Source organism: Delphinus delphis, chromosome 17, assembly GCF_949987515.2.
Source record: "Delphinus delphis chromosome 17, mDelDel1.2, whole genome shotgun sequence".
Lineage (NCBI taxonomy): Eukaryota > Metazoa > Chordata > Mammalia > Artiodactyla > Delphinidae > Delphinus > Delphinus delphis.
Window position 1 is genome coordinate 78,941,893 of NC_082699.1, and position 26,193 is coordinate 78,968,085.

The window sequence follows — 26,193 nt, forward strand, 5'->3', positions numbered from 1 at the left end:
ACTCTGAGCCCTGACCCTGGTTCCACGCTGAGCCCTGGCCCTGGTCACACTCTCAGCCCTGATCCTGGTCACACGCTGAGCCCTGACCCTGGTCACACTCTGAGCCCTGAGCCTGGTCCCACTATGAGCCCTGGCTCTGGTCCCACTGTGAGCCCTGGCCCTGGTCACACTCAGCCCTGACCCTGGTCACACTCTCAGCCCTGAGCCTGGTCCCACACTGAGCCCTGACCCCTGGTCCCACACTGAGCCCTGATCTTGGTCACACTCTGATCCCTGACCCTGGTCCCACGCTGAGCCCTGATCCTGGTCACACTCTGATCCCTGACCCTGGTCCCACGCTGAGCCCTACCCTGTGTCTCATCTGGAGTCATCACGCATGTTCACGTGTAGTCATTCACGTGTCATGTGCGTGGAGGGCTGCCTCCTCTTCCAGCCACACGTAACAGTCCAGCATGTGACACAGTCGTCTTGGAAAGTCTGAGTCAGAGGCTTCCACCCACAGGGCAGACCCCCTCCTACCTCGCCCCCAGCTGTACACACACACAGACAACATTTACAGCCGAGGCGACTGCTCACAGCGAGGCTCAAGGCCACCCCTCCCCACCCCCACACCCCTACGCCAGCCTGACCAGTGGCAATGAGGGCCTTGGGAGCAGGGCTGTTAAGGAGGGAAAGGGGGACTTTGCAGAATTCTCAAATGTTTAGGGGGATGGAGGGGTGGATGGGGGGGTGGAGGATGGGGGCGTCGGTAGGTGGATGGATGGATGGAGGGTGGATGGGTGGGTGGATGGAGGATGGGTGCAGGGAGGATGGGCTGGTGGTGACGGGGGTTGATGAAGGGCAGGAGCACATCCTTGGAGTTAAGTTCTGTGGTTCTGAAAGGACAGCTCCCTGGATCTCTCACTGGTAGAAGCTGCAAATGTTTTGCAGTTTCCTTTTTAAAAACAGCCAAGTGTTACATAGAGCATAAAAGTCAGAGCTGGCAAGATCCTCAAATCATTTGCTCTGCCCTCGCTTGAAAATGGTGTAGTTGAGGCCCGGTGTGGGGACGTCAGGACAGGCCAGGCCTGGGCCACACGCGCTCCACGGTGCTCGTCCTGCTACGCCAGCGTTTCTTTCGGGAGGTGTTTCGCCCGATACCAGTCCCGCGTGGGCTCCAGGGAGGGCAGGGTCCTATGCCCACTGTGTCTTGGGCTCCCGGGCCCACACTCAAGTCAGCTATGAAGGCTCTGAGAAGTCCTGCAACAGCCTCTTCAGTCGGGTGGGGCGCTTGGCACCCTTACTCTGTAACTTGAGCCGGCAGAGCAGACGCTGGGACAGGCTGGTGGAGGGCATGATGTTCCCGCAGAGTCTGTGGGGTCCTTTCCCGAAACCTGAGCCCACTCCAGGCACCTTCGGAACCCTCTCATTTACTCACACAAGCTTTCTGTCCGGCTGAGGACCGGGGCTCAGAGTGACAAGCCCAGGGTCGCCCTCTCCCTGCCCGTGCCGACCCCCAGCCCTGCTGGGTGCAGCTGTCCTGGGGGACGCTGAGGACCCAGGCCCAGCCCCCTCCCCGGGGTCCTTGCCCAAGTACGTGTCCTGGTCCCTTTAAGAACCGTGCCCCTCCCCCATCCTTGGTTTCCTTGGAGAGGGCGGTGAGGGGCCAGGACGAGGGGGGCAAGCGGAAGGGAGTCTTGGCAGGGTCCCCAGGTCGCTGTCAGCAGCCGGTTCCCAGCCCAATTTCTCCCACGCCGGCTGGTTCCTGATGGGGGCAGAGGAGGCCGGCAGAGGGGGACACAGAGGGGGATGGGGTAGGAGACGGCTCGACACAGAAGGCCTCCCTGGTGGCCTGGGTAGGGCCTCGGGATCCACGTCACCAGTGAGCACGGGAGGGAGGTGGGGGGATGTGCTCTGCTCCCCCCACCTGGATGGGGGCTGGGGCTGGGGGAGGGGTGCAGAGCTGCTCCCAGAGGCGAGACCACCCACCCGTCCTAGCCTCTGCTCTGGACTCAGCCCAGCCCCTTCCCCAGTGCCTGTCCCTTCTCTGAGCCGCCCCCTACTTCGTCCTTGGGGAGCAGGGAGGCTGGCAGAGGCCCACGGTGGGCCTGCCCTCTCTTCGAGGGGCGTCTGAGCCCCGGGCCTGCGTGTTCCCTGCCGGGTTTGGGAGCTGGAAGGGACAGACAGCCATGAGGTCACGGCCCAGGGACAGCAGCTGTGCTCTGAACCTGGGGCAGTGAGCGTCCCCACTGCCTTGCTGGCAGCCCAGCTCCGCAGCCACCGCCGGCCGCCCCACGGGCCCCCTCGCCACTCCCCGCTTTGGTGCCGCTGGAACACTTGGCGCCTTTGTCCGTGGTCCCCGTGCGCTCTTCTCCAGCCTCAAAAGCCACCTGCTCCTGGAGGCCTTTCTGCCTGTTTTTCTGCATCCCCAGCCCTGTCCCCTTCCTCCCAGCTCTGACCCCCATTTGCAGCAACTCCGTGTATCCGCAGAGTGTGAGGCCCGCCGCGCGCAGGGCCTGGGTCTCCTCATGCAGCCGGCCACCTCCGCCCAGCGGGCGCACAGGAAGCCCTCGGGAGGGCTCATTCTAACGGCCCCTGCCCTCGCCCTCTTCTTCTTCCTGCTGGAAAGAGCACTGCTGGGCCAGTGGCGCCCTGGTGAGGCGCGTCTGGGGAGGGGGGCAGGGTCCGGTGCCAGGAGAAGGCTGGGAGCATCACAGACGTGTGCTCGAGGTTCGGGGGCGGGGGAATCCTGAGTGTGGGGGGCTTTCCGGGGCGGAGTCAGAGCCCACGAGTCTCCTGCTAGGCGTGTCCAGCTGCGTCCCATCCCTGTGCTTTCCCACCAATGCGGGGCCCCGTGTGTCTGGGTGCCCCTGTGTCAGTGGTGTGGGTGTGCGCCCCTATGAGTGTGGTGTCCATGGAGACTCGAGGGTGAGGCGCCAGGGCTGATGGGTCAGGGGAGGCACAGGATGTGGCCAGCCCTGAGCTCCCCGGGGCTGCTGGATGGGAGCAGGGGCCACGCCGGGCAGTGCTGGGTGGCTTGGGGTTGGGAGGGTGCCAGGGTGCCCCGGGCAGCTGTGGGTGGGGGCAGGTTGAGTCAACCACGTTGTCTTCCCTGGTCAAGTGGCCGAGGGGTCAGCGGAGTGTGGCACCGCCGGGGCCTGGGGCTGGGCGGGGCCCCTTCAAAGCCTCGCCTCCTCCTTGCCTCCTGTGCCCGCACTGGTGATGGCGGCGCTGGGGAGACAAGGAGGAGAGCCTGGCGTTGCCCTCAGGGAGGAGGGGGCGCCCACAGGGAGGTCAGTGCCGGGCCCTGAGCGCACGGGGCAGTGCCAGGAAGTGGGGAGGTTGCTCAGTTCCCTCCTCCACTGAGACCTGGGGGCTCCAAGAGGGGCCGCCTAGGGGGAGGGGGACAGCTGCCTGTTGGGCCACTTGGTGCAGGGAGGGCGCAGGTGAGGACAGAGCAGGGGCCTCTCCGGGAAGGACCAGGCCTGGCTGGAGACAGAGGTACTTGAGGCTGCTCCTGGCAGGGATTTCATCTGTCTGTCTGTCCTTCTGTTTTCGATGTTCCCGAGCTCCGTGTCTTCATAGTCAGCCCTCGGTTGAGCACTCACCCACGCCCAGCACTTGGGCCCCCTTCGTCCTCCCAGGAGGAGGGGTCAGTGCGGGGGCTGCCCCTGCCCAGACCCTGCCACCTCCCGCAGGGCCCCCGTCTGCCTCGCATCCTCCCGGAGTCCCCCGCACACCCGGGCTGCCAGGCCTTGGCCCCTGCTCTTCCCACAGTGTCCCAGGGTCGTTCCATCCGCTCCTTGCGCGGTTGTGTCAGATGGGAGGTGCGGGGCAGAGCTCTAACCTCCAGCCTGGACGCCAGTCCTGGCCCTGTTCTCACTGACGGGTGACTGTGGGCGAGCCCTTTAGCCTCCTTGAGCCTCAGTTTCTGCATCTGTCCAAGGGGCGGCTGCGATTCCTTGATGAGCTGTTGTGTTAAGGAGCTGGACCAGGAAATGCTCAGCAAGTAGACGCTGTCGTTACCGCCCCCCCCCCAAGCCCCGTTCCAAGAAGCCTGCGGGGGGACAGCAGTGAGCCACTCAGGCAAAGCACGTGCCCTCGGGGGCGGGGGGGAGGGGCACGGCTGCCCCACGTGCTGGGAATAAGGGGCCACCTCTAGGAATGGGCTTCCTGGGGAGGGGGAGCTTGGGCTGATGGTGAAGGGTGAGCTGGAGTCCCGGGGCAGGAGGGTAGTAGAGGGCCCCCATGCCCAAGGCGCAGTATGTGCAAAGGCACCGAGGCAGAGCATTTGGGGTGCTGGGGTACAAGTGGTCCAGTGAGAGGGGGCCTGGGGGCCTCCGCCAGCTCCTCTTTTTAGGAGCAGAGAGGGGTGAGCTCTCTGGCCTTGAGGTAATCAAGCACAGGCAGAATGGGACTGGGTTTTGGAAGGACAGAGTGACACTTCCTGGGCACCTGCTACGGGCCTGGTCCTTCTGCCAAAAGTTCACTCCAAGTTCAGACCAGGCCCCAGACCTCACGCAAGAGGCCTGAGGTTCAGAGTGCTCGGGAGGCTTGCGCGGGTCCCACAGCCCTTTGCGGGTCCTGACCCTGCAAAGCCCTGAACCCGGATGGCCCCAGTGATCTTGAAGAGGCCTGGTGAGGACAGGGCTGGGGGACTGCAGGGTCCCTGCCACTGGGGCGGGCCTGGAGGGCGCACGGTGACCCTCCTCCCTCGAGACACTTTCTCCCCTCTGCTCGGGGTGTGCAGTTGCTAGTTTCCTGAGGCAGGAAAGTCTTAATCAAAACCCCAGCTTGGGGCTTCCCTGGTGGCGCAGTGGTTGAGAGTCCACCTGCCGATGCAGGGGACACGAGTTCGTGCCCCAGTCCGGGAGGATCCCACATGCCGTGGAGCGGCTGGGCCCGTGAGCCATGGCCGCTGAGCCTGCGCGTCTGGAGCCTGTGCTCCACAACAGGGAGAGGCCACAGCAGTGAGAGGCCCGCGTACCGCAAAAAAAAAAAAAAAAAAAACCAGCTTGCCAGGCGGCTCAGTGGTTTGCTGGTGTGGTATTGGGAGGGCAGGGACTAATGTCCTCATCTCTGCAGGGAGCTGACTAGGGATGCGGGAGGGCAAGATGTGGGGTAGACACAGGAAAACTTGGCAGAGAGGGCAGGGTGACCGTGGGTGTCTTGGCCTTGGTGCAGAGGCACCTGGAAAGGGGGGATGATGAAACAAACTTGAGGTTCATCCTGGGGGGCAGGTGAGCTAGGAGATGCCTGGAGGGTGGGGTGTGGACACGGGTGGGATGGATAATGGCAATGGCGTGGTTGCCTGGGTTCAGCCCATCATGGTTGATGGGGCTGGTGGTGAGGCCTCCTGCAAGACGGGTCCCGCCTACACGGTGCCCTGGACGTGGCGGGTTGAGTGTTGGTGATGGGAGTTACCATCACCCTAGTGTTGGTCCACAGACATGGTGCCGGTTCAGAGGTGATGGCAGTCAGAGTAGTATTGCTAACAGCGGAGGTGAGGCTGGTGACCATGGTGATCATGTAATTGTGGTGACCAAAAAGATGGAGAAATGGTGGTGACATGGCAGTGATGATTGTGCTGTTGGTGGTGGTAGTATTGGTGGTGAGAGTGACGGCATTGGAAATGGTGTGTTGTTGATGGTAGTGAAGATGGTGACGGTGGTGGTGATGATAATGTTGGTGCAATGGTAGTGTCGCTGCTGATGGTGTGATTGGTGGTGGTGGTGGCAATGGTGGTAATAATGGTTGTGTTATTGTTGCTGCTGTTAGCGTTGGTAGTGGAGATGATGGTGAGGGTGGTAGTAATGATGATGCTATTGATAACATAATGGTGGTGGTGGTGGTGGTGATGGTGTTGCTGGTAGTGGGGATAGTGGAGATGGAGTGGAAATGGTAGCGGTACTTATGATGATATTGATGGTGATGGTGATGGTGATGGTGGGAGTAATGACTGTGGTGATGTTGGTGGTGGTGGTGATGGTGATGGTGGGAGTAATGACTGTAGTGATGGTGGTGGTGGTGATGGTGATGGTGATGATGGTGATGGTGGGAGTAATGACTGTAGTGATGGTGGTGGTGATGGTAATGGTGATGATGGTGATGGTGGGAGTAATGACTGTGGTGATGTTGGTGATGGTGATGATGGTGATGGTGGGAGTAATGACTGTCTTAGTGATGATGGTGGTGATGGTGATGATGGTGATGGTGATGATGGTGATGGTCGTAGTATGACTGTGTCGTTCTTGATGCTGACGATGGTGGTGCTGTTGATAATATAATAGTGGTGTTGAAGTTGATCGTGTTGGGAGTGGCGATGGCAGTGATGTGTGGTAATGACAGTACTGATGACATTGGTGGTGGTGGTGGTGGTAGTAATGATTGTGCTGTTGGTGGTGGTGGCGGTGTTAATGATGTTGCTGATGGTGGTGACATGGTGGTAATGGTGGTGCTGATGGTGTTGGTGGTGGTGATGGTGGTGGTGTTGGTAGTGGGGATGGTGGCGATGGAGTGGAAGTGGTGGTGGTATTGATGATATTGGTGGTGTTGGTAGTGGCAATGGTGGTGACGCAGTGGTAATGATGGTCTGATGATGTGGATGGTGGTGGTATTATTGTGTCATTCTTGATGCTGGTGGTGGGGCTGTTGATAATGTAATGCTGTTTCTTTTTCAATGTAGTAATTGTATTTTTTTATTAATTTTTATTGGAGTATAGCTGCTTATACTGTTGTGTTAGTTTCTGCTGTGCAGCAAAGTGAATCAGTTACACGTATACATATATCCCCTCTTTTTTGGATTTCCTTCCCATTTAGGTCACCACAGAGCACTGAGTAGAGTTTCCTGTGCTATACAGTAGGTTCTCATTAGTTATCTATTTTATACATAGTAGTGTGTGTATGTCAATCCCAATCTCTCAATTCATCCCACCCCCTCTTTCCCCCTTGGTTTCCATAAATTTGTTCTGGACATCTGTGTCTCTACTTCTGTTTTTGCAAATAAGTTCATTTGTACCAATTTCCTAGATTCCACATACAAGCAATATTATATGATATTTGTTTTTCTCTTTCTGACTTACTTCACTCTGTATGACAGTCTCTAGGTCCGTACACATGTCTGTAAACGGCCCTATTTATTTTATTTTATTATTTTTTTTCTTTCTTTTTTTTTTTTTTTTTGCGGTACGCGGGCCTCTCACTGTTGTGGCCTCTCCCGTTGCGGAGCACAGGCTCCGGACGCGCAGGTTCAGCGGCCATGGCTCACGGGCCCAGCCGCTCCGCGGCATGTGGGATCTTCCCGGACCGGGACACGAACCCGCGTCCCCTGCATCGGCAGGCGGACTCTCAACCACTGCGCCACCAGGGAAGCCCATGCAAATGGCCCTATTTTGTTCCTTTCTATGGCTGAGTAATATTCCATTGTATACATGTGCCACATCTTCTTTATCCATTCATCTGTCAATGGACATTTAGGTTGCTTCCATGTCCTGGCTATTGTAAATCGTGCTGCAGTGAATATTAGGGTGCATGACTCTTTTTGAATTATGATTTTCTCAGGGTATATGCCCAGTAGTGGGATTGCTGGGTCATATGGTAACTCTATTTTTAGTTTTTTAAGGAACCTCCATACTGTTCTCCACAGTGACTGTATCAATTCACAATCCCACCAGCAGTGCAAGAGGGTTCCCTTTTCTCCACACCCTCTCCAGCATTGTTTGTGGATTTTTTGATGGTGGCCATTCGGACTGGTGTGAGGTGATACCTCACTGTAGTTTCGATTTGCGTTTCTCTGGTACGTGGTGCTGGTATTGATGTTGATGGTGGTGGTGATGGTGATGGTGATGTTATTGATGTTGGTGGTAGTTTCAGTGAGAGCCATGAGGGTGGAGGTTGTGGTGACAGTTAAGGTGGTGGTGGTCTCAGCTCTTTGGGGGATTTGAAGCCCCCCCATGGGAACCAGGACGCTCCCATGGCACAGTTTTGGAGGTAGACTGCAGCAGACAGGGTCAGACGCCAGCCCGAGGAGATGAGAGGGCGGGGTGGAGGGTAGAGGGGAGTGCTCGCGAGGCCACGCAGTCTGGGAGGGTGTCTTGGAGGAGGCAAAGCTGGGCCAGCTGAGGGTGGTGAGGTTTGGGGTCTCCTGGAGCCAGGGAAGTGCCTGTGGAGGTGCCCAGTGCCCAGCACAGGGCCTGAGCAGGCGGGCGAGGGACGCGCTTGCTGAATGAGTGAGTGATGGACCAGCCTGAGCCCCAGCTGCACCAGCGGCTGGAGCGTGAGGGGGTGGGGTGTCGAGGCGCTGGCCCCTCAGCTGGTAGGGGTAGGTGACAGGCTGGACAGAGCTGGGCCAGAGGTGCACCAGGCGAAGGTCTGAGTGAGGGGCAGAGGGCTCAGGGAGGGTTCCTGGGGTGCCGGGCTCTGAGATGGGAGGAGGTGGCAGGTAGGCTGGGGTTTAGCGGGACCCTGGCCCTCCCAGGCCAGATGACTTCCTTGCGAGGCTGGGGAGCTCAGGGGCCCCAGGGGCCTTGCCCAGGTGGGTGGGGTGGGCCAGGCGAAGAGCCGCTGAGCCCTGAGGATGGCCAGGTTGCTAGCCTGGGGGCAGGCCTGCGGCCGGAAGCCCTGACTCAGAGCGTGGCTGGTGCCAGGTGGGAGCCAGGAGATTGGCATCGTGGGGAACGTGAGAAGCCCTGGAGGCCCTGGTCACAGCGCCACAGATGCTGAGCCAGCCTGAGACACTATCAGCGCCGCGAGAGCCAGCCCCACATGCGCAGGGACGCAGGCCTGCGGGGGCATGGGTCTCACCTGGCGATGCACTCAGCAAGACCCAGGGCAGGTGGATATCCATCCCCCAGCGTCCCCAGGGCCACAGGCATTGCCCCCGGGCCCTGAGCCAAGAGGGGATGGAGCTGACCTGGGCTTGCCCTGGGGGTTCTCACAGGCCAGTGACCAGCTCACCTTGGGGTGAGCTGTGCCCACTCTGGCTGCCCAGGGAGCGAGGTGGGTGGGTGAGGGTGGCGTGGTGGTGGAGGGAGGATGCACCGTGTATTCAGGACTGACCCCAAGGCGTCCAAGGGGTCGGGGGCGGCAGAGGAAACTCAGGTCTCAGCTCAGGGGGTTGGGCACAGAGCAGGAGGTTGAGGAGACTTCCTGGAGATGGCAATGCCCCGGGGGAGCCCCGAAGGACGAGGCTGAGTCAGCCAGGGGGCAGGCGGGTGTGTGGTCAGAGGGACTGGTCAAGATCAAGGCCTGGAGGCAGGAGAGGGCGCCTGCGTTCTGAGTCACCGGTGGTTCCTCTGGGCTGGCGCATGGAGGCAGGGCTGCCAGGGCTGGGATAGTGGGGGTGAGGGGGTGCTTGGGAGTCATGATGAGCTCCAGCCGCTGGGTGAGGTAGGACCCAAGAAGGGAGCCCCAGCACGGCGGCAGGGTAGGACCTGTTGGAGGAGCCAGGTGCAGCACTCAGGAACTCACGGCTTATCCAGGCAGGCTCCCTGGAAGAGGAGGCTCAGCACAAGCCTTGGTCTGTGGGTCAGAGGTCAGTAGGCGGAGGTGGGAGGTAGGCACCCTGGATGTGTGAAGTGTGATTCAGCAGGGCTTGTGCCTGGAATGCATGGTTTGGGGAGCACAACGGCCAGTCTGAGGAGTTTTCAGGGGCTCCTAGAAGCCCCTGCCTGCAGAGACACCTTGCCCACTCCCTGTTCCCTCATTGGGGTGAGCTGTGCCCACTCTGGCTTCTCTCTGCTGTGTGGGGGGACACCTGAGTCACTCACACTCCAGTGTGAATTAGCCCATCAAACCCCAGGGGACCCTGATGCACACAGTCCCATAATAGCACCTGCTTCGTGGGCCGACAGGAGGCATCCTGAATGCAGCGGAGGCCCTGGCTCAGCGGGCCGGCGGGGGGCTCTCCACGCACCCTCTGTTACTGTCCCCTGATGTCCCACGAGTGTGCTGGGGCCTGTGCTGGGCATTGTGTCCCTGTGGTCTCCCTGGACAGCATGTGGGGGAGGATTTATGCCCACTTCATAGGGGAGGCAGCTCAGCTCTGAGTGGCCGGTAGGGAATTGGCCCAGAGGTGGGAACAGGCCTCAGGTGCCCAGTTCCTCCTCCCGGGGCGGGGATGGACGAGCACGTCCGGGCACGGCAGGGACCGGGACGGAGGGGCACCATAGGCCGAGCCTCCTCCCAGGGCCTCCGACATGCCCTGGCCCCCACCCAGCCTGGGCCCCAGGGGAGGTCCCTGCGGGGTCTCCTGCGCGGGGCGGGGGCCCGGCTGCCTGCTCTGAGCCACTCACCTGGGCACCAGGTTACGGCTGTGGCTCTGGGACAGGCGCTGAGTGAGGCGGGTCTGCACTGGGCGCAAGTTGCGGGGAGCTGGGCTTCGCGGTCTGAGCGTGGCTGGAGGGGAGGCTCAAGGGGGAGAGCGGGGAGGCTCAGGGAGGAGGTGGCCAGTCCCCAGGGGCTGTGGGTCCCTGAGTGAGGAGGGAGCCGGGGGAAGGTCTTGAGTAGAGGATGACGCGTCCTGGGATATTTCAAATGGTGGCGCGGGGACAGGCGGTGGAGGGCAGGGCGGAGGCTGGCAGTGGTGGGTCCCACCAGGGTGGCAGCCACAGCGTGGGGAGCAGAAGTGAGACTCTCAGTGCATCGTGCAAAGAAGGTCAGTTGCAGATGGGTCTGTAGGTATGAGAAGGAAGGAGGGAGGGAGGGTCCTGGAGGCGGCCGCCAGGTTGGAGCGGTAAAGAGGGGCCTTGCTTGTCCACCCATAGCAAGTCCTGGCTGAGCACTCCCACCCCACTGGGGTGCGGGCAGCGGGGTGAGCCAGCCAGGCCCCAGTCCTGCCCTCCCAGAGGAGGATGCAGGTGGGAGCATCAGGCCATCACACGTGGCGGGAGAACCGGGCCGAGGCGGCAGGACCCACGGATGGAGGCCACGGGTCAGGGACGGCCTCGCCGTGAGAGCCAGGGCGCTGGCCCGTGGCTGTGGCCGTGGAGGCGGAGCCGTCCAGGCCGGGCCCAGCTGGCCGGTGTGCAGGGCACGGACAGCCACCGGAGGGGCCGTGCTCACCGTGGCGGTGACTGGCCTAACACTTTCTCAAGGAGCACTTGGGGCCGGGGAGGCCGGGGCAGGAGGCAGCTGCCCAGGGAGCGAGGTGGGTGGGTGAGGGTGGCGTGGTGGTGGAGGGAGGATGCACCGTGTGTTCAGGACTGACCCCAAGGCGTCCAAGGGGTCGGGGGCGGCAGAGGAAACTCAGGTCTCAGCTCGGGGTCAGGACGCACAGTGGGGGCCCGTGTGGAGGGGTGCCAGCTCAGAGCTCAGAAGTGGAGCAAAAGGGACGGGAAATTGTCCCTTGGGTTTGGTGACTCGGGGGCTTTGCTAGGAGCAGGGTGGGAGGAGCCTGTGGTGAGGAACTGGTGGCCTGCAGAGGGGTGGGTGATGGCTGGACCTTCCTGGGGGCCCTGGTCGATGGGGGAGGCACAGGCTTTCTCTGGGAGCTCTGACCTGAGGGGCCCAGGGCCCCCTGCAACCTCCCGTCAACTCAGGCAGGGAGGGGCTCCCGCCCTCCTCGTGCTGGCAGGGGCCCCGGCTCCAGCTCCTTCTCTCGCCCTGGACCTGGGGGTGGGGAGGCGCAGGTGGGTGTCACTGACCCAGATTCCTCGGGCCTGGGCCTGGGAGGGGGCGTGGCTCTGTGCCCCAGATACTCCAAGTTTCTGAAGCTCAGTTGAGAGGCGACCAATGGTCTCCCACATGTGGGAGTGTGTGTGAGGAGGGAACAGCCTGCCTGTGTTGCAGAGATGGTAACAGGTGTCACCTGCAGCAGAAGGGATTTCGGTCAGACACGGTGAAGAACTTCCAGATGTTGTGGGTATAAGAGGATACGTCCTAGAGGTTTTGTTGAAGAAAGAGGGCTGAGGGTCCCCGACCTCTCCCAGTTCAGGGTGTGCCTACGATGCAAGCGAGGGTCCACGGGTCAGGGACCACCCGTCCTGCTCCAGCCAGCCCTCAACTGATGCCCAGCGCAACACAGAAAGCACAGCTAATGGCCTGGGAGAGCTCCATTGACCGAGCTCTGCCCTGGTGTGGGATGGGCCTGAGGCAGGCCCCCCCCCCCCCCGCCTGGTCTGGGCCTTGGGCCATCCTTGAGGGTCCCTTTCAGATTTGCTCCGCAGAGTTCAGTGGCTCAAATACTGTAGGCCTTGTAGGTTGGTCAGACAGATAAAAAACTGGAATCCTGGCCCTCCTGCTGTCTTGCTGCATGGCCTCGGGCAATCACACCACTTCTCAGAGCCTCAGTTTCTCTATCTACACAGCTGAGTTGAGGATTATTGCAAAGATTAAATGATAAAATGCACAGGAAGCGATTAATATTGAGGTGAGGTGGGGGAGGGGACGAGGAGAGGGTCCCTGTCCCTGTGTCGCGTGTCAATGGCCTGCCAGAGCCAGGGGGACCATGGAGTGGGGAGGGGCCAAGGCCAGGGAGCTTGCAGAGGTCCTGCAGGGTCTGGGTGAGCCCAGGAGCTGCCCACCTCCCAGGCTGCCAGCCCCAGCAGTTGGTCCTCTGGACCAGGGGCGGACGCCTCCTCGTGCCCTCCGTGGCCTGAGGCTGCAGGGGCAGGCCCCGGCGAACCCGTTAGCAGGGTGGGCCCTGCTCCTTGTTGTCGCCTCCCCTGGGAGACTGATAAGCTAATTGGTGCCCATAGCAGGAGTCCTGTGGGGCGAACCAGCAGGCTGGGCTGGACTTCTCCCAGGAGGTGGCCAGCAGCCGTCAGCCTGGCGCCCTGCAGACCCGCCAGCACTGCCTGGGAACCTGCCAGCCTACCGGCCCCAGCCAGCCTGGCTCCCCTCACCCCGGCCCTTGGGGTGCTGTCCCTTCCCAACCCTCCCAGCAGCCTTCAGCAGGCGGAAAAGATGGGTTCGGGGTCCCCCCCCCACTCAGAGTAGGAGGGCTGAGGCAGCGTCGTGGCTGGACTGTGAGAACACTAGAGCTGAGATTTGAACCCAGGACCGGCCGGCCACAGACTCCTGCTCTTAGAAGCGGGCACGTGGCCAATGTCGTGGACAAGCCTGAGAGAGAGGGAGGCGCTGTCTCCAGGCCGGAACAGCCCACAGGCCTCCTCCCCGGAGCGTCCTGGGTCTTGGGGACTCCTGGCCTGCACTTCCTTGGCCATCTTGGCGTCTGGTCAGTGGCTTGCACGCGCACCCCAGGAGTGAGAATGGGGTGCTCTGGGGCCGGGAGGGACCAAGGGCAGCTGGGGCTCAGCACTCTGTGCCCATTCTGCGTAGTGCTGGGGGATGAGGGGAGACAGGAGTGCGATGTGCGCAGCACAGCTGAGGGTGCGGGGGGACCACGCTGGACCTCCCAGGACTCTCCAGGGCCCCGCACTCCCTTTCCTGATCCTTCCATCCCCCAGGTCTTGTTTCTGGTTCTGTGGTCATTGGGGTCTTCTTTTCTAGAGGAAGGAAGGGGAGAAGAGGTCTCTACCGGGCCCTTAATAGCTTTTGACTTCTGCTCCACTCCACGCCAGGGACGCCGGGTGTGCGGGATGGCGGCCCAGGAGGTGGGACCACACAGGCAGCCGAGCCCCTGGCCTCCATCCCAGGGGCTGCGGTCAAGGCTGTGGCCTTGGCCCTGGCCCTGCCTGGGCACTGCTGTGCTGTGTAGTCAGGCACACCTCGGCTCCTCCCGGGGCCAGCACGGGTTCAGGTGGGCCAAGGTGGGAAGGCGCAGGTGGAGGCATGGTCGGGAGCCGAAGAGGTGGAAGCCCCGGGGGGCCCTCCCGTGGCATTCTTTATGAGGGCCCCTACGATGGTTGAGGTTTGGGCCCCCCAAACCCTGGCCCCCATGGGCTCAGGGGCCAGTGCTAGTGAGAGGGATGCCACAGAGCCCTGATGCACCCCACGGAGCCAGGGCCTAGCCTCTGCCTAGCTGTCACCTTGGGCCTCAGTTCTCCTCTGTAACACAGGGGCAGGCCCTTCCCTTGGGGGGAAAATGAAGAGAGAAAAGCAGACTCGACCGGCCCAGAGTGTGTCCCTTCTCCCCTGGGGCCTGAAGCTCAGAGAGGAGATTGTATAACATCCCAAATTCAACAGAAGCAGCTCTGGGTTCTGGGATGCCCAGAGCTGAGACCCTAAGCTTTCCTAAAGACGTTCTTGCAGGTGCTGGGCTGGGGGGCAGGGGGGCCTTTACGGTGTCCCACCGTCAACCTCCCGACCGTCTCCTCCCCATTTTAGAGATGAGGAAACTGAAGCTAGGGCCGGTAGCTGACTTGCCAGGTGACACAGCCAGGAGGTAGCCCAGGATGGTTGCTTGCAAATCCAGGTGTTGAGCAGACGCCCGCTCAGAGTGTGGGGGTCAGGGCTCCCCTGGGAGTGCACACCCCCAGCCCGCCTTCCATACAGAGGGCCTGGGATGGGGGAGACAGGCTGACAGCTCCCTCCTTCTGGGGCTGGGGCTGAGGGATCTAGGGCGGGCAGGGGGTGGACCCTTGCCGCAGAGACCTGGAATTTCCCCCCCAAAGTCCCGGGGCAGACACCGGGTCTGAGTTATTTGGGGGCTGAGGGGGCTTTTTCGGCCCTGGGGTCAGAAGGAGACCACTCCCAGCTGTGGCTCCCGAACAGCGGTTTCAGTCTCCAGCCTGGAGCCCTCCAGCCTGCAGGCCCAGGGCCCTGGGGAGGGCACTCCATGGGCACCTTCTGCGGGCGCGCCTGGCTGGACGCTGCCAGACAAGTGGGCCGGCATGGGGGTGGGGGACTTAGATCAACAGCGACTGGTTCGCAGAGTAGTTCAGTCCGGCGCACTGAGGCCCTAAAAAGCGCTGGTTTCAAGGGAACCAGAGCCACCCCAGCGGCAAACAGCAGGAGGGCCCTGGGTCAGACGGCAGGGGGCACGCTCAGGCTGCTTCCCCGAACCCCCGGGGTCGGGGGGGGGGGGGGGGAGCGGGAAGAAGGCCGATCGGGGCCGGGGGAGGTGGCTGTGGGAGCGGGGTGGTCCCAAGGTCACCAGCGCGACGCGGAGGACGGGGGCGGAGGCGCAGAGGCGCCCCTCATCCCGCCCCGGCCCGCGCGCGCACCGCAGGCTGCCGCGCCCCCCAGCTGGCGCCCGGCTCCACGTGCGCCCACGCGCCCCTCCCGGCCCAGCGCTGGGGCGGGGCGCTCTCCGGGCGCGGGGCCAGGGCTCGGCACCCCGCCGGCCCCGCAGGCCCGCGCTCCCGCGAGTCGCTCTCCCGTGGCTCGGCGGCGGCCATGGGGCGCAGGGCTCCGAGGGCCGGCGGGGCGCGCGCGGCGGCGGGCGCAGGTGCGGACGCGGGCCGGGGACGCGGGGCCCGGGCGCGGCCGGCAGCCGCTCACGCCGCCCCTGTCTCCCCTCCCCCCGTGTGTCCCGCCCCCCAGACCCTCCTCCCCCGCCCCCCCGCAGTTCGGGCCCTGGTCGTGGCGCGGCTGCCGCACGGTGCCCCTCGATGCCCTCCGGACGCGCTGCCTCTGTGACCGGCTCTCCACCTTCGCCATCTTAGCCCAGCTCAGCGCCGACGCGGTGAGACCCCAGCCGGGCGCGCGGCGGGCGGGCGGACGGGGCGGGGGCGCGCGGGGCGGGGGCTTCCGGGGCCGACTGTCGCCTCCGGGGCCGGCGTGGGGAAGGGCGGCTGCGCCCCGCCGCCCCCCGTGGCCTGGCCGGCGGGGCCCGGGCCTCTAGAGAGGGCGGGTGGGAGCTGAGTGGGTGGCGATGTGGAGTTGGGGACTGACCTGGGAGGAGCCAGGCCGGGGCCCAGAGAGTGACTGATGGGTGAGTGAGTCCCCCACCCAATCTCTTTGGGGGCCTAGGACCCTGGAGGAAGCCGATCCTCAGGGGAGCCGGGCAGTCTGGGCCCCCGGCCCTAGGGGCTGGAGGAAGGCTTGGCCTGGCAGAGGCGGGTAGACACCTTCACTTAGTGGGCTTCCTTCCCCCAGCTGGCTGCAGGCTCCTGGCCTGCCTGGGACACGGAGGGGGAGGAGCTGCCACCTTCCTTGGAGTCCTTCCCCACCCACCCCAAGTGGACCGTGGGCTCTGGAGGCAGCTGCGTCCCCAAGTACGGGTCCCGGGGGTGGAGAGGGTGCTGGGCTTGGCCCAGGTTGGCAGCCCTCCCCAGGAAGGCCCCATCATCTCAGGGGCCTCCTTTTTGTTCTCGTGATTCTTGTGGGGGCTGCCAGTTTCTATGGCGACAGCATCTGGGGCCAGCTTGCTGGCCGGGGCCGGCCAACTGGGGCTGGTGGGCGCTCCTGCCCAGGGCCAAGCCGCACTCGCTGGATCTAGGAAAGCCGGATCCCCCAGCCGGGTCACTAGGCCCCCCGAGGAGGGAAAGGGTAGGGGTCTTTGCTCATTGAGGCCCCTGGCCCCGGCCTGGTGTGGAAGTGTCCTCAGGCGGCAGATATGGAGGGCGGACTGGGAGTGGGACACCGATCTGGGGGTGTTTGGGGTGGCTGGCCCTCGTCAGATGGGGGTAGCGCAGCTCTCTGCTCATGGAACCCCAGTTTCCATGTGGAAGATGGTCCCAGGCCTCTCTGAGAACAGTTTGCCCCCCTCCTTTGTCCTCTGAGACGTGGGGGGAGAGAGCGATATTGTCAGCCAGGATCCCCTGGAGGGTCAGAGCTGGACAGGACCTTAGAGGTCATTGCCACTAACCCTTCTATCGACAGGCAGGGAAATCGAGGCTTGGGGTGGGGGGCTTGCTCAGAGTCTTGGGGTGACTCTGCTGGAGGGGTCTGTGGTCTTGGCCCAGATCCCAGTGTGCCCTCCCCCTCAGGATGTCCCTGTGACAGGACTGTCGGTGTTACTGATTCTGGGAACCCGCCCCTGAAGGCAGCAGCCGGGGCCATGCTGGGGGCTCCCCAGAGGAGATGGCTTTCTGCACAGGGGAGCAACCAGTGGGGCTGGGACTTCCTGGGTCCCCTGCGAGGCCGGAGCAAGCAGGGCAGGGCCCGCCTTGGGGGCTGCCCTTCCTTGGGGGGCAGGGGGGGCTCCAGAGCGGGACACATGCCCAGATCCCCTCTCCCAACCCAGGGTCTGGCCTGTAGGAGGTCAGTGCCAGTCGAATCTTGAAATGCAGGCTTGTCCCTTACACACGGTGACCCTAGACTGGCCTTCAGTCTCTCTGAGCCTCGGTTTCTTCACCTGTAAAACGGAAATGGCCCCATGCTGCTCCGGGTGGCTGCGAGGGCTTCGCCGGTTGACAGGGACCCTCCTGGACGGGGCCTGGAGCGTGGCAGGGCCACTGCATCCTCGAGAGGTGGCATCCCGCTCGGGGGCTGAGCCCAGGGCCACCTGGCATGGAGAGCGTGTTGGGTGAGGGGTGAGCAGCTGACGCTGGTGGAACTCGGGGGTGGAGGAGTGGGATGCCCAGGGGGCCTTTCTCGGAAGGGCTGACCTGTAGCGGTGCCTCTGAGGGTGCGCGGACGGGAGCCCTGTGCCAGGATGGGCCGGCAGAGCTTTGGTCTCTGAAGGGTTCAAGGCTTTGCTTGGCAGGGCGCTCAGCTGCAGGCAGAGGGGCATCTGGTGTCAGCCTGATCTGCACGGGAGGGTGAGACGCAGGCTGGCAGGTCGGGGCACCCCATCCCCACATCCCAGAAGAGGCAGCTGAGTCTGAGGGTTCGGGAGCCGTCAGTGGCCACAGAGCCACCCACTGGCCCTGGGACCAAGGGCAGGCTGCCTGGCCGCTGGGAGCCTCGGTTTCCTCCTCTGTGCGATGGCACAGTAGTGGGCTCTGGCTGACCCTGTGACCCCCTGAAGGCCTGGGCGTGGCTCAGAGGAGCATGCTGGGAGGGCGCGGGGCGGGGGGGGGCTTGGCCTGTGCTGGGTTGCTCGCCTGTGCTCACCTGCTCTCAGAGCCATCGCCACCTTCCTCTCTTCTCCCAGCCAGCTCTGGCCCCAGAGATGCTGAGCGGGCAAGGGCCGAGAGGGAGAGAGAGACTGCTGGCCTGCAGCCCATCACGCTGTGCCGACCCCTCTGAGTGCCTGCGGCTGGGCCCTCGAGGGGCACGGGGCCTGACGGGGAGACAAGCCCAGGCTGGAGGGAGGAGGTGCTCTGGGGGCTCAGCGCCAGCCTCCTTCCTTCCAGGGGTAGCTTGGGAGACGGGCACGAGCAGGAGGTGTGGAGTAGGGCCCTGAGGGGTGAGCAGGAGTTCCCAGCAGGCTTGGCGGGGAGGAGGGATGGTCGCCCCAGGGACGGGGCGAAGAAGCAAGCGGAAGATCGGGTGGAGCTCGGCGGGCAGGCAGGGCGGGGGCCCGGCGAGCTAGAGCTTCAGCCCGAGGTCCGGGGAGCTGGGTGGCTGGGAGGTGGTGGGCTTGGGTCCTGGAGGGATCCCAGCAGGCGTGAGGGCAGAATAACCCACCAGCAGGTGGGGTGGTGGCAGCAGAGAGCTGGGCTGTGGGTGGGGGCGGATGCTGCCCGTCTCCACCCGCAGAGTCGGGTGTGTGCGTGGGGCGTGGGGATTCAGTCTGAGCAGGCAGAGGCCGCTGGCATCTCGGGGTATGGAGTGGTCTCGGGACGGGAGTCCAGAGCAAGGCCCCCAGAGAGGACGGAAGGGAAGGGGTGCTGTGGTCACAGCCCAGGAGCCAGGGAAGGGTTAGATCCGGGGGCACGGAGTGCAGGAAGATGAGACGCAGGCAGCCCCCGCTTGCGTGCAGCCGGAGTGTCAGGTCCCGCTGTGCCGCTGCAGGCCTGTGACCACGGAGGGTTGAGTAACTGCTCTGAGTCACATCTGAGGGGGCGAGGCCACCTGCCTCAGCCTGGTGGGGACCGAACCTGGTGAGGTATTTACAGCATCCACACAGCCTGGCGTGTAGTAAACAGTCTGTAAGGCGTAGTTGTTGGAGGCATCGCTTCTGTGATGTGCCCCAAACTGGGCTACTAATCTGACCAGAATCAAGGCTCAGCGTGTGCCCGGGATCAGGGGTCAGGCAGTGTGGAGTAGGGCTCGTTCGCGTGGGTAGCTGTGAGCCACGTGTGGTGTTGGAGCGGAGACGGGATAAAGACAGCACCATAGGAAGGAAATCAGTGTTTAGGGCACATGAGACATGTAAGAGTTGGGAGAAGATTGCAGGTAGGGAATTCACGTGGTGGAAACTGACAACAACCACGTAAATGACAAACAAGTAAAGGTGGGCGGGGGGGGGGGGGGGGGGGGGGGGGCTGGTGCCCTGAAGAGACTCAAGACAAGGGGGCGGGCAGAGAGATGAGGGGCTGGCTCAGCTTGAATGTCCAGCGAGAGCCTGTGTGCGGAGGTGACAGCCAAGGCGAGAGACGCGCCAGCCGTGTGAAGGTCAGGGGAAGAGCGCTGGGTGGCGGGACCAGCATGTGCAAAGGCCCTGGGGTGGCTCGGAGCCTGGCTGGGGAGCCAGTCTCCAGCAGGAGGCCGGCCTGCTTCTGCCTGATCTCTGTGTGGACTGGGACCAGTCTCTCACCCTTAAGGTCTCCGGTCCAGCCCTCCGAACAAGACCTTGAGATCCCTGACACCCCTGTCCACATTGTTGAGAACCTGCAGGGCTAGGGCTATCAGGAGTGATGGATGAGCCAGGCGGAGAGGAGGAGGAGGGCACAGGAGGGCAGGTGGGCGAGCTGGCGGGCGTGCGGCTGCCAGGCCTAATGAGGGCAGATGGAGGCAGATGGCCACGGAGGTCGGGGCCGGAGCCAGCCACGAAGCAGGCCTGAGCCACTTACTCGGCCACCCATGACTTGCGTGGCTGGCCGGGCCTCTGAGGTTACCGGGCGAGTGCAGGGGTGCTGGCCGCAACCCGGCGCCCTCCAGCTGCCTGTATGGAAACGCAGAAGTTTGTGCTGGCGCCTCACCCGGGCCAGGCCCCCAGGGATCGCGGATGCCTGGGTGACCTTGAACGACTTTCTCGATTTTCCCGGAGCCGCTGCCTTCCTGGTCTCCATTCATCCAGCCAGTCACACTGACCGAGCGTCCACGCCAGGCCTGCCCACGGGGGGCTCACAGGCATGAGGAGGCGGGGCTGCAGGGACAGACAGGCACCCCCAGCCATGGGACACGGCTGGGACAGAGGGACAGCAGAGGGACCTGGGGCGGGAGGTGGTACCTCCGGTGTGGGGAAGGGCAGTCCAGGCCTCGGATGGGGAGCACAGCACGGTCACCGTGGGGGGGGGGAGGCAGCTGTGTCAAGTGGGGTGGGCCCTGGGGTGCCCTGTGCAGGAGCCCCGGGACCTTAGGCTCCCAAGGAAGGTGGAAGGTCACATCTGAGGGCGGAAAGGGCCACCGTGGCTTTAGGAAGTGGGTGGGAGTCTCGCTCTGCCACGTGCTGGGGTCAGCAGGGGGTCTGAAGGGTGTCGGCCAAGTTAGACTTGGGACGGGCAGGAAGGTGTCAGCTCTGAGGTGGGGAAGCCCACGAGCAGCCCCTTGTCCCCTGGCCGAGCTTTCCCGTCATCTCCAGCCCTGGAAGCGGTGGGCACTCGCTCTCTCCAGTCCCTCCATTTGTCTTCGGGTTTTGGACACAGAGGGACCTGGGTCATTCCTCGGCAAGCACACGCGGTCTGCCTGCCGTGTGTGTCGGGCACTGGGCTGTGGTGTGGCCGTGGTTCACGCGGTCACGTCGGGGGGCACACAGGGATGCGTAAGCAAGGACCAGCCGGTGCTTAGGGCTGCGCTGGGCCACGTGGTGGGGAGCAGTGGGGTCCGTTGGCCCCTCTGAGAGGGGACAAGACCAGAATGGCCCGAGGCACTGCCACGCAACGGCTGGGCAGGGCTTCCTGGCAGAGGGCATGGCTGAGCCAGGCGCGGAGTGGGAACGAGGGGGCAGCCCAGTGCGGGGGGCTGGTCTCAAGAGCTGAAGGGGGGCAGGGCCAGACCTGGTGGCCTTTGGGGCCTTCGGACACAGCTTGGGCCGTGGTGGGGTGGCATGGGAGACTCTGAGACTGGCTCCTGCTTGGGGAAGAGCCCGGGGGCTGGCCTGGGGGCATGGAGGGCAGAGGCCCAGCCCAGACGGAAGGGGCCCACTGGAGGGAGGAGGTGGATGAGCGCCTGGTGCAGGCTGTGGGTGGAGCGGCTGTCAGGGAGGGGCCAGGTCTGGAGGGGTGGGCGCTGAGTGCCCCGTTAGATGCAGCTGGAGCTCTGGGCCCCTTTCAGAGAGCGGTGGCTTCTGCCCGCGGCCAGAACTGCAGAGCCACGGAGCCGGGGAGAGCTGTCCGTGGCGGGGCGCTGGGCCTGCTGCCTCCGTGACCTCACCTGTGACTCAGGGTGGGGGAGTCCTTCCCTGGGATTGGTAGGGGGGCGTATTGCCAGGCTGGGCACACGACTCATTCTACCAGTGGGGCCGGGGCGGGGCACAGACAAAGACCCTGCCCTCAGCAGGGGATGAGACCCCTCGCCGGGGACAGCCCAGGCCAGAAGGTGCTGGCGTTGGGGGGGGCTCAGAGCGCTGCAGAAGGGCAGCCGAGGGCTGCTGGGCAGGGGCGCCTGCGGAGGATGCAGGGGTGGAGGGGGAAGGCTCCCCCGGCATCCCCCACGGCCTGCAGGACCCTCAGTCTGCATGTCTGCCTGGGCCCCCTCACCCTGTTCTCTGTCCCCGGCTCCGGAACCCACCAGAACATGGAGAAGGCGATCGTGCCGTCGGTGGCGCTCATCGTGGGCTGCGGCGTGTCCTCCCTGACCCTGCTCATGCTCATCATCATCTACGTGTCCGTGTGGAGGTGCTGCTTCCGGCGGGCCAGGGGAGGGGGGAGGGGGGAGGGGAGCGGAGGGGGAGGGGAGCGGGCGGTGCAGGCACTTCCCAGGAAGGGGCTGACTGGGGTCGAGTCGCATCCCTTCTCCCATCAAGGGCAGCCGTGGGGGGCGGGGACCCAGCATCCTTCCTCCCCAGCTTCCCAGTTAGCAGCACCTGTCACTCCGTCGTCGCCACCACCCCGCCCGCCCTGGTGGCTGCTCCGTGGAGGCTGCGTGGCGCTGATGGCGGGGGCACAGGTGCAGGCCAGGGATGCCAGGCCTGCCTGCTCCTGCATGGCGCTGGGCCCGCACCACCGCTCACAGGGGCTGGCAGGTGCGCCCCGAGCCCACTCCCCAGCTGAGCACCCTGCCCCGTGACCACGGGGACCCCAAGATCATGACTTCCCTGCCTGTTGTCTGTTCCGTCACGTGGATGTGCAGGGTCACTCCCCAAGCCCGGGGTCAAGTGTCAGGATGGGGGTCTCTGCTGGGCCGCCTGCCCCACACCCTTTCCCCCAGGCCACAAGGCCTCTTCACAGACCCCTGTGCCCTGGGTGCTGTCTGACCAGTGTTGGCCCCTGGGGTGTGGGGCGACCCCGTCGCTGCCGGTCACCAGCCCTGGGGCAAGGGACACGTGTGCACAGACTCCCTTCCCCCAAGCGTCCCACTTTGGGCCCGGAGGAGCAGGGGTTTGGGACAGTAGGACAGGGAGGGTCAAGCCAAGGTCACCCGCCCAGCAGCCACCCGCTGGGCCCAGCCGGATTCCCAGTGTGTCAGCTCCAAGGGCAGCACGATGTCAGCCAGAGGCCAGCGAGGAGGGGTCGATGTGGCCATTGGGGGAGGGGTGGCCTCTGCTTTCCTGCCCCCCACCACCCCATCCTGCCCAAGGTCAGAGGCACCAGAGGGTCAGCGACCCGGAAACATCCAGTGCCCCCCCCACCAGCCCCTGCCCAGACCATCCGTCCTGAATCCCCTGGAGGCGTGCTTGGCCCCCTGGCCCAGCCCCTCCCCCGAGGCAGCTGTGGTTCTGAGGTTTTGGCCCACGGTCTTCAAACACCTCCTTCCCTGTGAGCTGTGTTCGGGACCCCGTGGAGTCGGCGACCCTGAGAGGGAACGTGGTGGTGGTGGAGCTGGAGATGGTGGGGATGACGGTGCTGGTACTGGCAGCGGTGCCTGCAGGGAGGAGGGGGCGCTGGCCTTAGTGGCCACAGCACCCCGGTTCTTGTGAAGCTGAGACCCTTCCGGGCGCCGATCATGGCCGCCCACCCTCTCGCACAGGTACATCCGCTCAGAGCGGTCCGTCATCCTCATCAACTTCTGCCTGTCCATCATCTCCTCCAACGCTCTCATCCTCATCGGGCAGACCCAGACCCGCAATAAGGTAAGCGGCCTGTGCTGTGCGGCGCGCGCCCCGCGTCCCAGGTTGGGGGGCGCCGGTGGCGGTGATGTGAGCCTCCACGCAGAAGCTTAGGGAGGAGGGTGCCACAGCCGTGCGGACCCCTTTGCTGTCCTTTGGCCGCAGCAGCCGCGTGGCTCAGTCCGGAGGGGCCCGTCACCTGGCCAGGGGTGGGGACTCGGTGTCTGTAGCCTCCAGCTGGACTGGCGCTTTGACACGAGCCCGCTCAAGCCCCGGCCCCGGCACACCATCGGTACCAGGCTGTCGCCGTGTGGCCTCCGGGGGACCAGCTGCTGAGCGGGTGGGCTCACACCGGGGCTTTTGGGTGGGCTCCTGCGGCATTCGGTGCATGTGTGAGTGGGTGAGGAAGCCGGGGAGAGGGGTGTCTGTCCCTGGCATTGGTGGGTGGAGTCGCGCAAGCACCCACCAGGACCGCGATGTACCACAGCCCGTCGCAGGGTGGTGGAGCGGGTGAGCGCTGGCTGGCGTCCTACCTGGGGAGTTGATTTGGTCACTGTGCGGACGCTGGACTTGGGCCCTCGCCGGGGCAGGCGGGGTCGCCGGGGCAGGCGGGGTCGGGTGAGCGAGCACCTCTCCGCCTCTCCCGCCGCTCAGGTGGTGTGCACGCTGGTGGCCGCCTTCCTGCACTTCTTCTTTCTGTCCTCCTTCTGCTGGGTGCTCACCGAGGCCTGGCAGTCCTACATGGCCGTGACGGGCCGCCTCCGGAACCGCCTGGTCCGCAAGCGCTTCCTGTGCCTGGGCTGGGGTGAGCGCCACGGGGCCCACGGGCGGCGGGGCCCCCCTCTCTGACCCGGCCCTCCTCCTGGCCCCTGGCAGCTCTCTCTCCTCTGAGCTTCCCTCCAGGCCTCCACTCCAAGGGGTTGCCTCGTTGTGTCTGAATGTCAGGTGAGGGAATAACTCTGTGGTATGAGGACGCCCCATCCAGTATTGGGGCTATACTTCTGATAGAAAGTTTTCCCATTTTTTATCTGAAATTCAGACGCGGCCAGGCGTCCCATCTTACTTGCTGATCCGGCGCCCCCCCCATTTCTGTGGGTCCTCATCCTGTCCACCTCCTGTCCCCTTTCTCACATGCTCAGTGTCACCCTCTGTTCAGGGGCTTCAGAGGTGCGTTTTGTTCCCCTTCCTGAGACGGGCGGGGCCTTGGGCAGTGGGGAGACCGACCCTTTCTTTCTGCTCCTCCCCTAGGGCTTCCTGCGCTGGTCGTGGCCATTTCCGTGGGATTTACCAAGGCCAGAGGGTACAGCACGATGAACTAGTGAGTCGGGGCGGTGGGGACGTGGTGGAGGCCGCACGGCTCCCCCAGACCCTCCCCCTGCCCTAGGAGGTGAGGGCTGGCTGGGCGCCCATCTCACAGATGAGAGAGTCAAGGTTGGGCGAGAGTGAGGGCCCCGGGAGCTGGAGGCCGGGCCCTGGGGAGGCACCTGCCTCCCATCAGCCAGCTCGTCCCGGCAGTGGGCAGCGGGGTGAAGAGAAACAGGGCTTGGGGCGGTTGGAGCCTCATTTCCTCCTTCCATGGCCTTGGACAGATGCCTTAACCTCTCAGAGCCTCAGTTTCCCCATCCGCACGATAGGGGATGCGCCCCTGTGCCGGTGTGGGGATAAGGGGGGCTGTATGGCCCCTGGGCAGGCGGGGCAGGTGGGGGTGCCCGTTTCACAGATGAAGTCACTGAGGCCCTGAAGGGTCGGCTGGGTCAGTTCCAGGGGCCTCGAATGCCAAGCCAGGAAGCTCAGGGTTATCCTGGAGGCCGTGTGGCTTCCCAAGACGGGGGGAAAGGAGCCAAAGCCTAGAGGGCCATGGCTGTGGATGTGGGGAAAAACGGGCAGCGAGAGCCAGGAGGAGGGGCCGGCAGGGCTGCGCAGGCCTGGCCCACTGCAGAGCCCCAGGGGGACAGGACGTGACCAGGCCCTGAGGCGCCCCCTGCACTCGAATGAGGACCCGTGGGGTGAGTACTGGGAAGGAAGTACGAACACCGTCCCCAGGGCTGACAGGAAGGAGCACCCAGCCTGCCGGGCTCAGGGGTGCATCGGGAGGAGGCGGGGTGTCGCAGCCGGGTTCTGAAGGGTGGAGAGCTGTGCACTTGGCACGTGGTGTGGCCGTGCAGGAAACCGAGCAGCCTTCACTGGGCTCAGGGCTCCTGTGGACGCCCTGGGTGGTGCCCAGGAGATTTGGGGAAGTAAGGCTGGGGCTGGTGACCGAGTCTGGTGGAGGGCCCAGGTCATGGTGTGAGCAGGGGCCCTGATGCAGAGGGCCTGGGTTGAGTGGGTGGGTGGAAGTCCAGGCCGGGGACCCAGCCCAACATTTTGGCATCACGTCAGGAAAGAGGGTCTGCACGTGAGATCGGGGAGGGTCTGTGAGGCAAGTTGGGGAGCCCAGGCCTGGGGGGAGAGTCGGGGGAGGGGGACGGTCAGGGTCCCTTCCTCTGGCGGCCTGGCCCTCTGCTGTGTGGTCCCCTGCTCTGGACCTGCTTCTTCATCCATAAACTTCGTCTGTCAGCTGCCTGGGGGCTCCCGTGGGTTCTGAAGCTAAAGAACGTGCGGTCACCTGGCTTCCTCCTGCCCCTTCTCAGCGTCACGCCGCCCTCCTGGGAAGCTGGTGGTGCCCAGGGTGTGACTGGATGGGGGCTCACGCCTGGCCGCTAACCAGCCTGTCTCCCTCCCCAGCTGCTGGCTCTCCCTGGAGGGGGGACTGCTGTATGCCTTCGTGGGACCGGCCGCGGCCGTCGTGCTGGTACTGACCCCCGTCCCGACATCCCAGGCTGAGCCCCTCGCCTCCCCCTGGGTCGGACTTGGGTTTTACCTGCTGCTCCATCAGGGTTGCCCTGGTCACCAGGGGTGGGTGGTGTCCACAGATCGCCCCCGACCTGCCGCAGGGGTGCGGAGGCGCGGCTGGGCTGGCAGCCTTGTGCTTCTCTGAGCACGTTCTGCCTGAGGGCTGGACCCCGGCGGTGTACCTGCCAGGAGGCCTTCCGGATTTGATGAGCGAGTGACCGTAGGGCGGGGAAGGCGGACAGGCGGACGACCGGGGCCGCAGGGCACGGCTGGGCCTGGGACTTCTCCCTCGATGGGGAGCCCGTCGCCCCCGGAGGAGGGAAGCACCTCCCCTTGCTTGA

The 26,193-nt window shown here is 64.2% G+C and overlaps 1 protein-coding gene across 7 annotated transcripts in view; it reads left to right on the forward strand.

The window, feature by feature from the left end:
• The window catches only part of ADGRB1 (adhesion G protein-coupled receptor B1), an 82,768-nt gene that overhangs the window by 38,514 nt on the left and 18,061 nt on the right, over window positions 1-26,193 (forward strand). For all 7 annotated transcript variants that reach the window (XM_059995258.1, XM_059995259.1, XM_059995260.1 and 4 more), the window contains 6 exons: window positions 15,364-15,505; window positions 21,547-21,650; window positions 22,942-23,044; window positions 23,675-23,825; window positions 24,269-24,338; window positions 25,745-25,811. In XM_059995258.1, coding sequence (XP_059851241.1) covers window positions 15,364-15,505; window positions 21,547-21,650; window positions 22,942-23,044; window positions 23,675-23,825; window positions 24,269-24,338; window positions 25,745-25,811 — 637 coding nt within the window. The remainder of the gene's footprint in view (window positions 1-15,363; window positions 15,506-21,546; window positions 21,651-22,941; window positions 23,045-23,674; window positions 23,826-24,268; window positions 24,339-25,744; window positions 25,812-26,193) is intronic.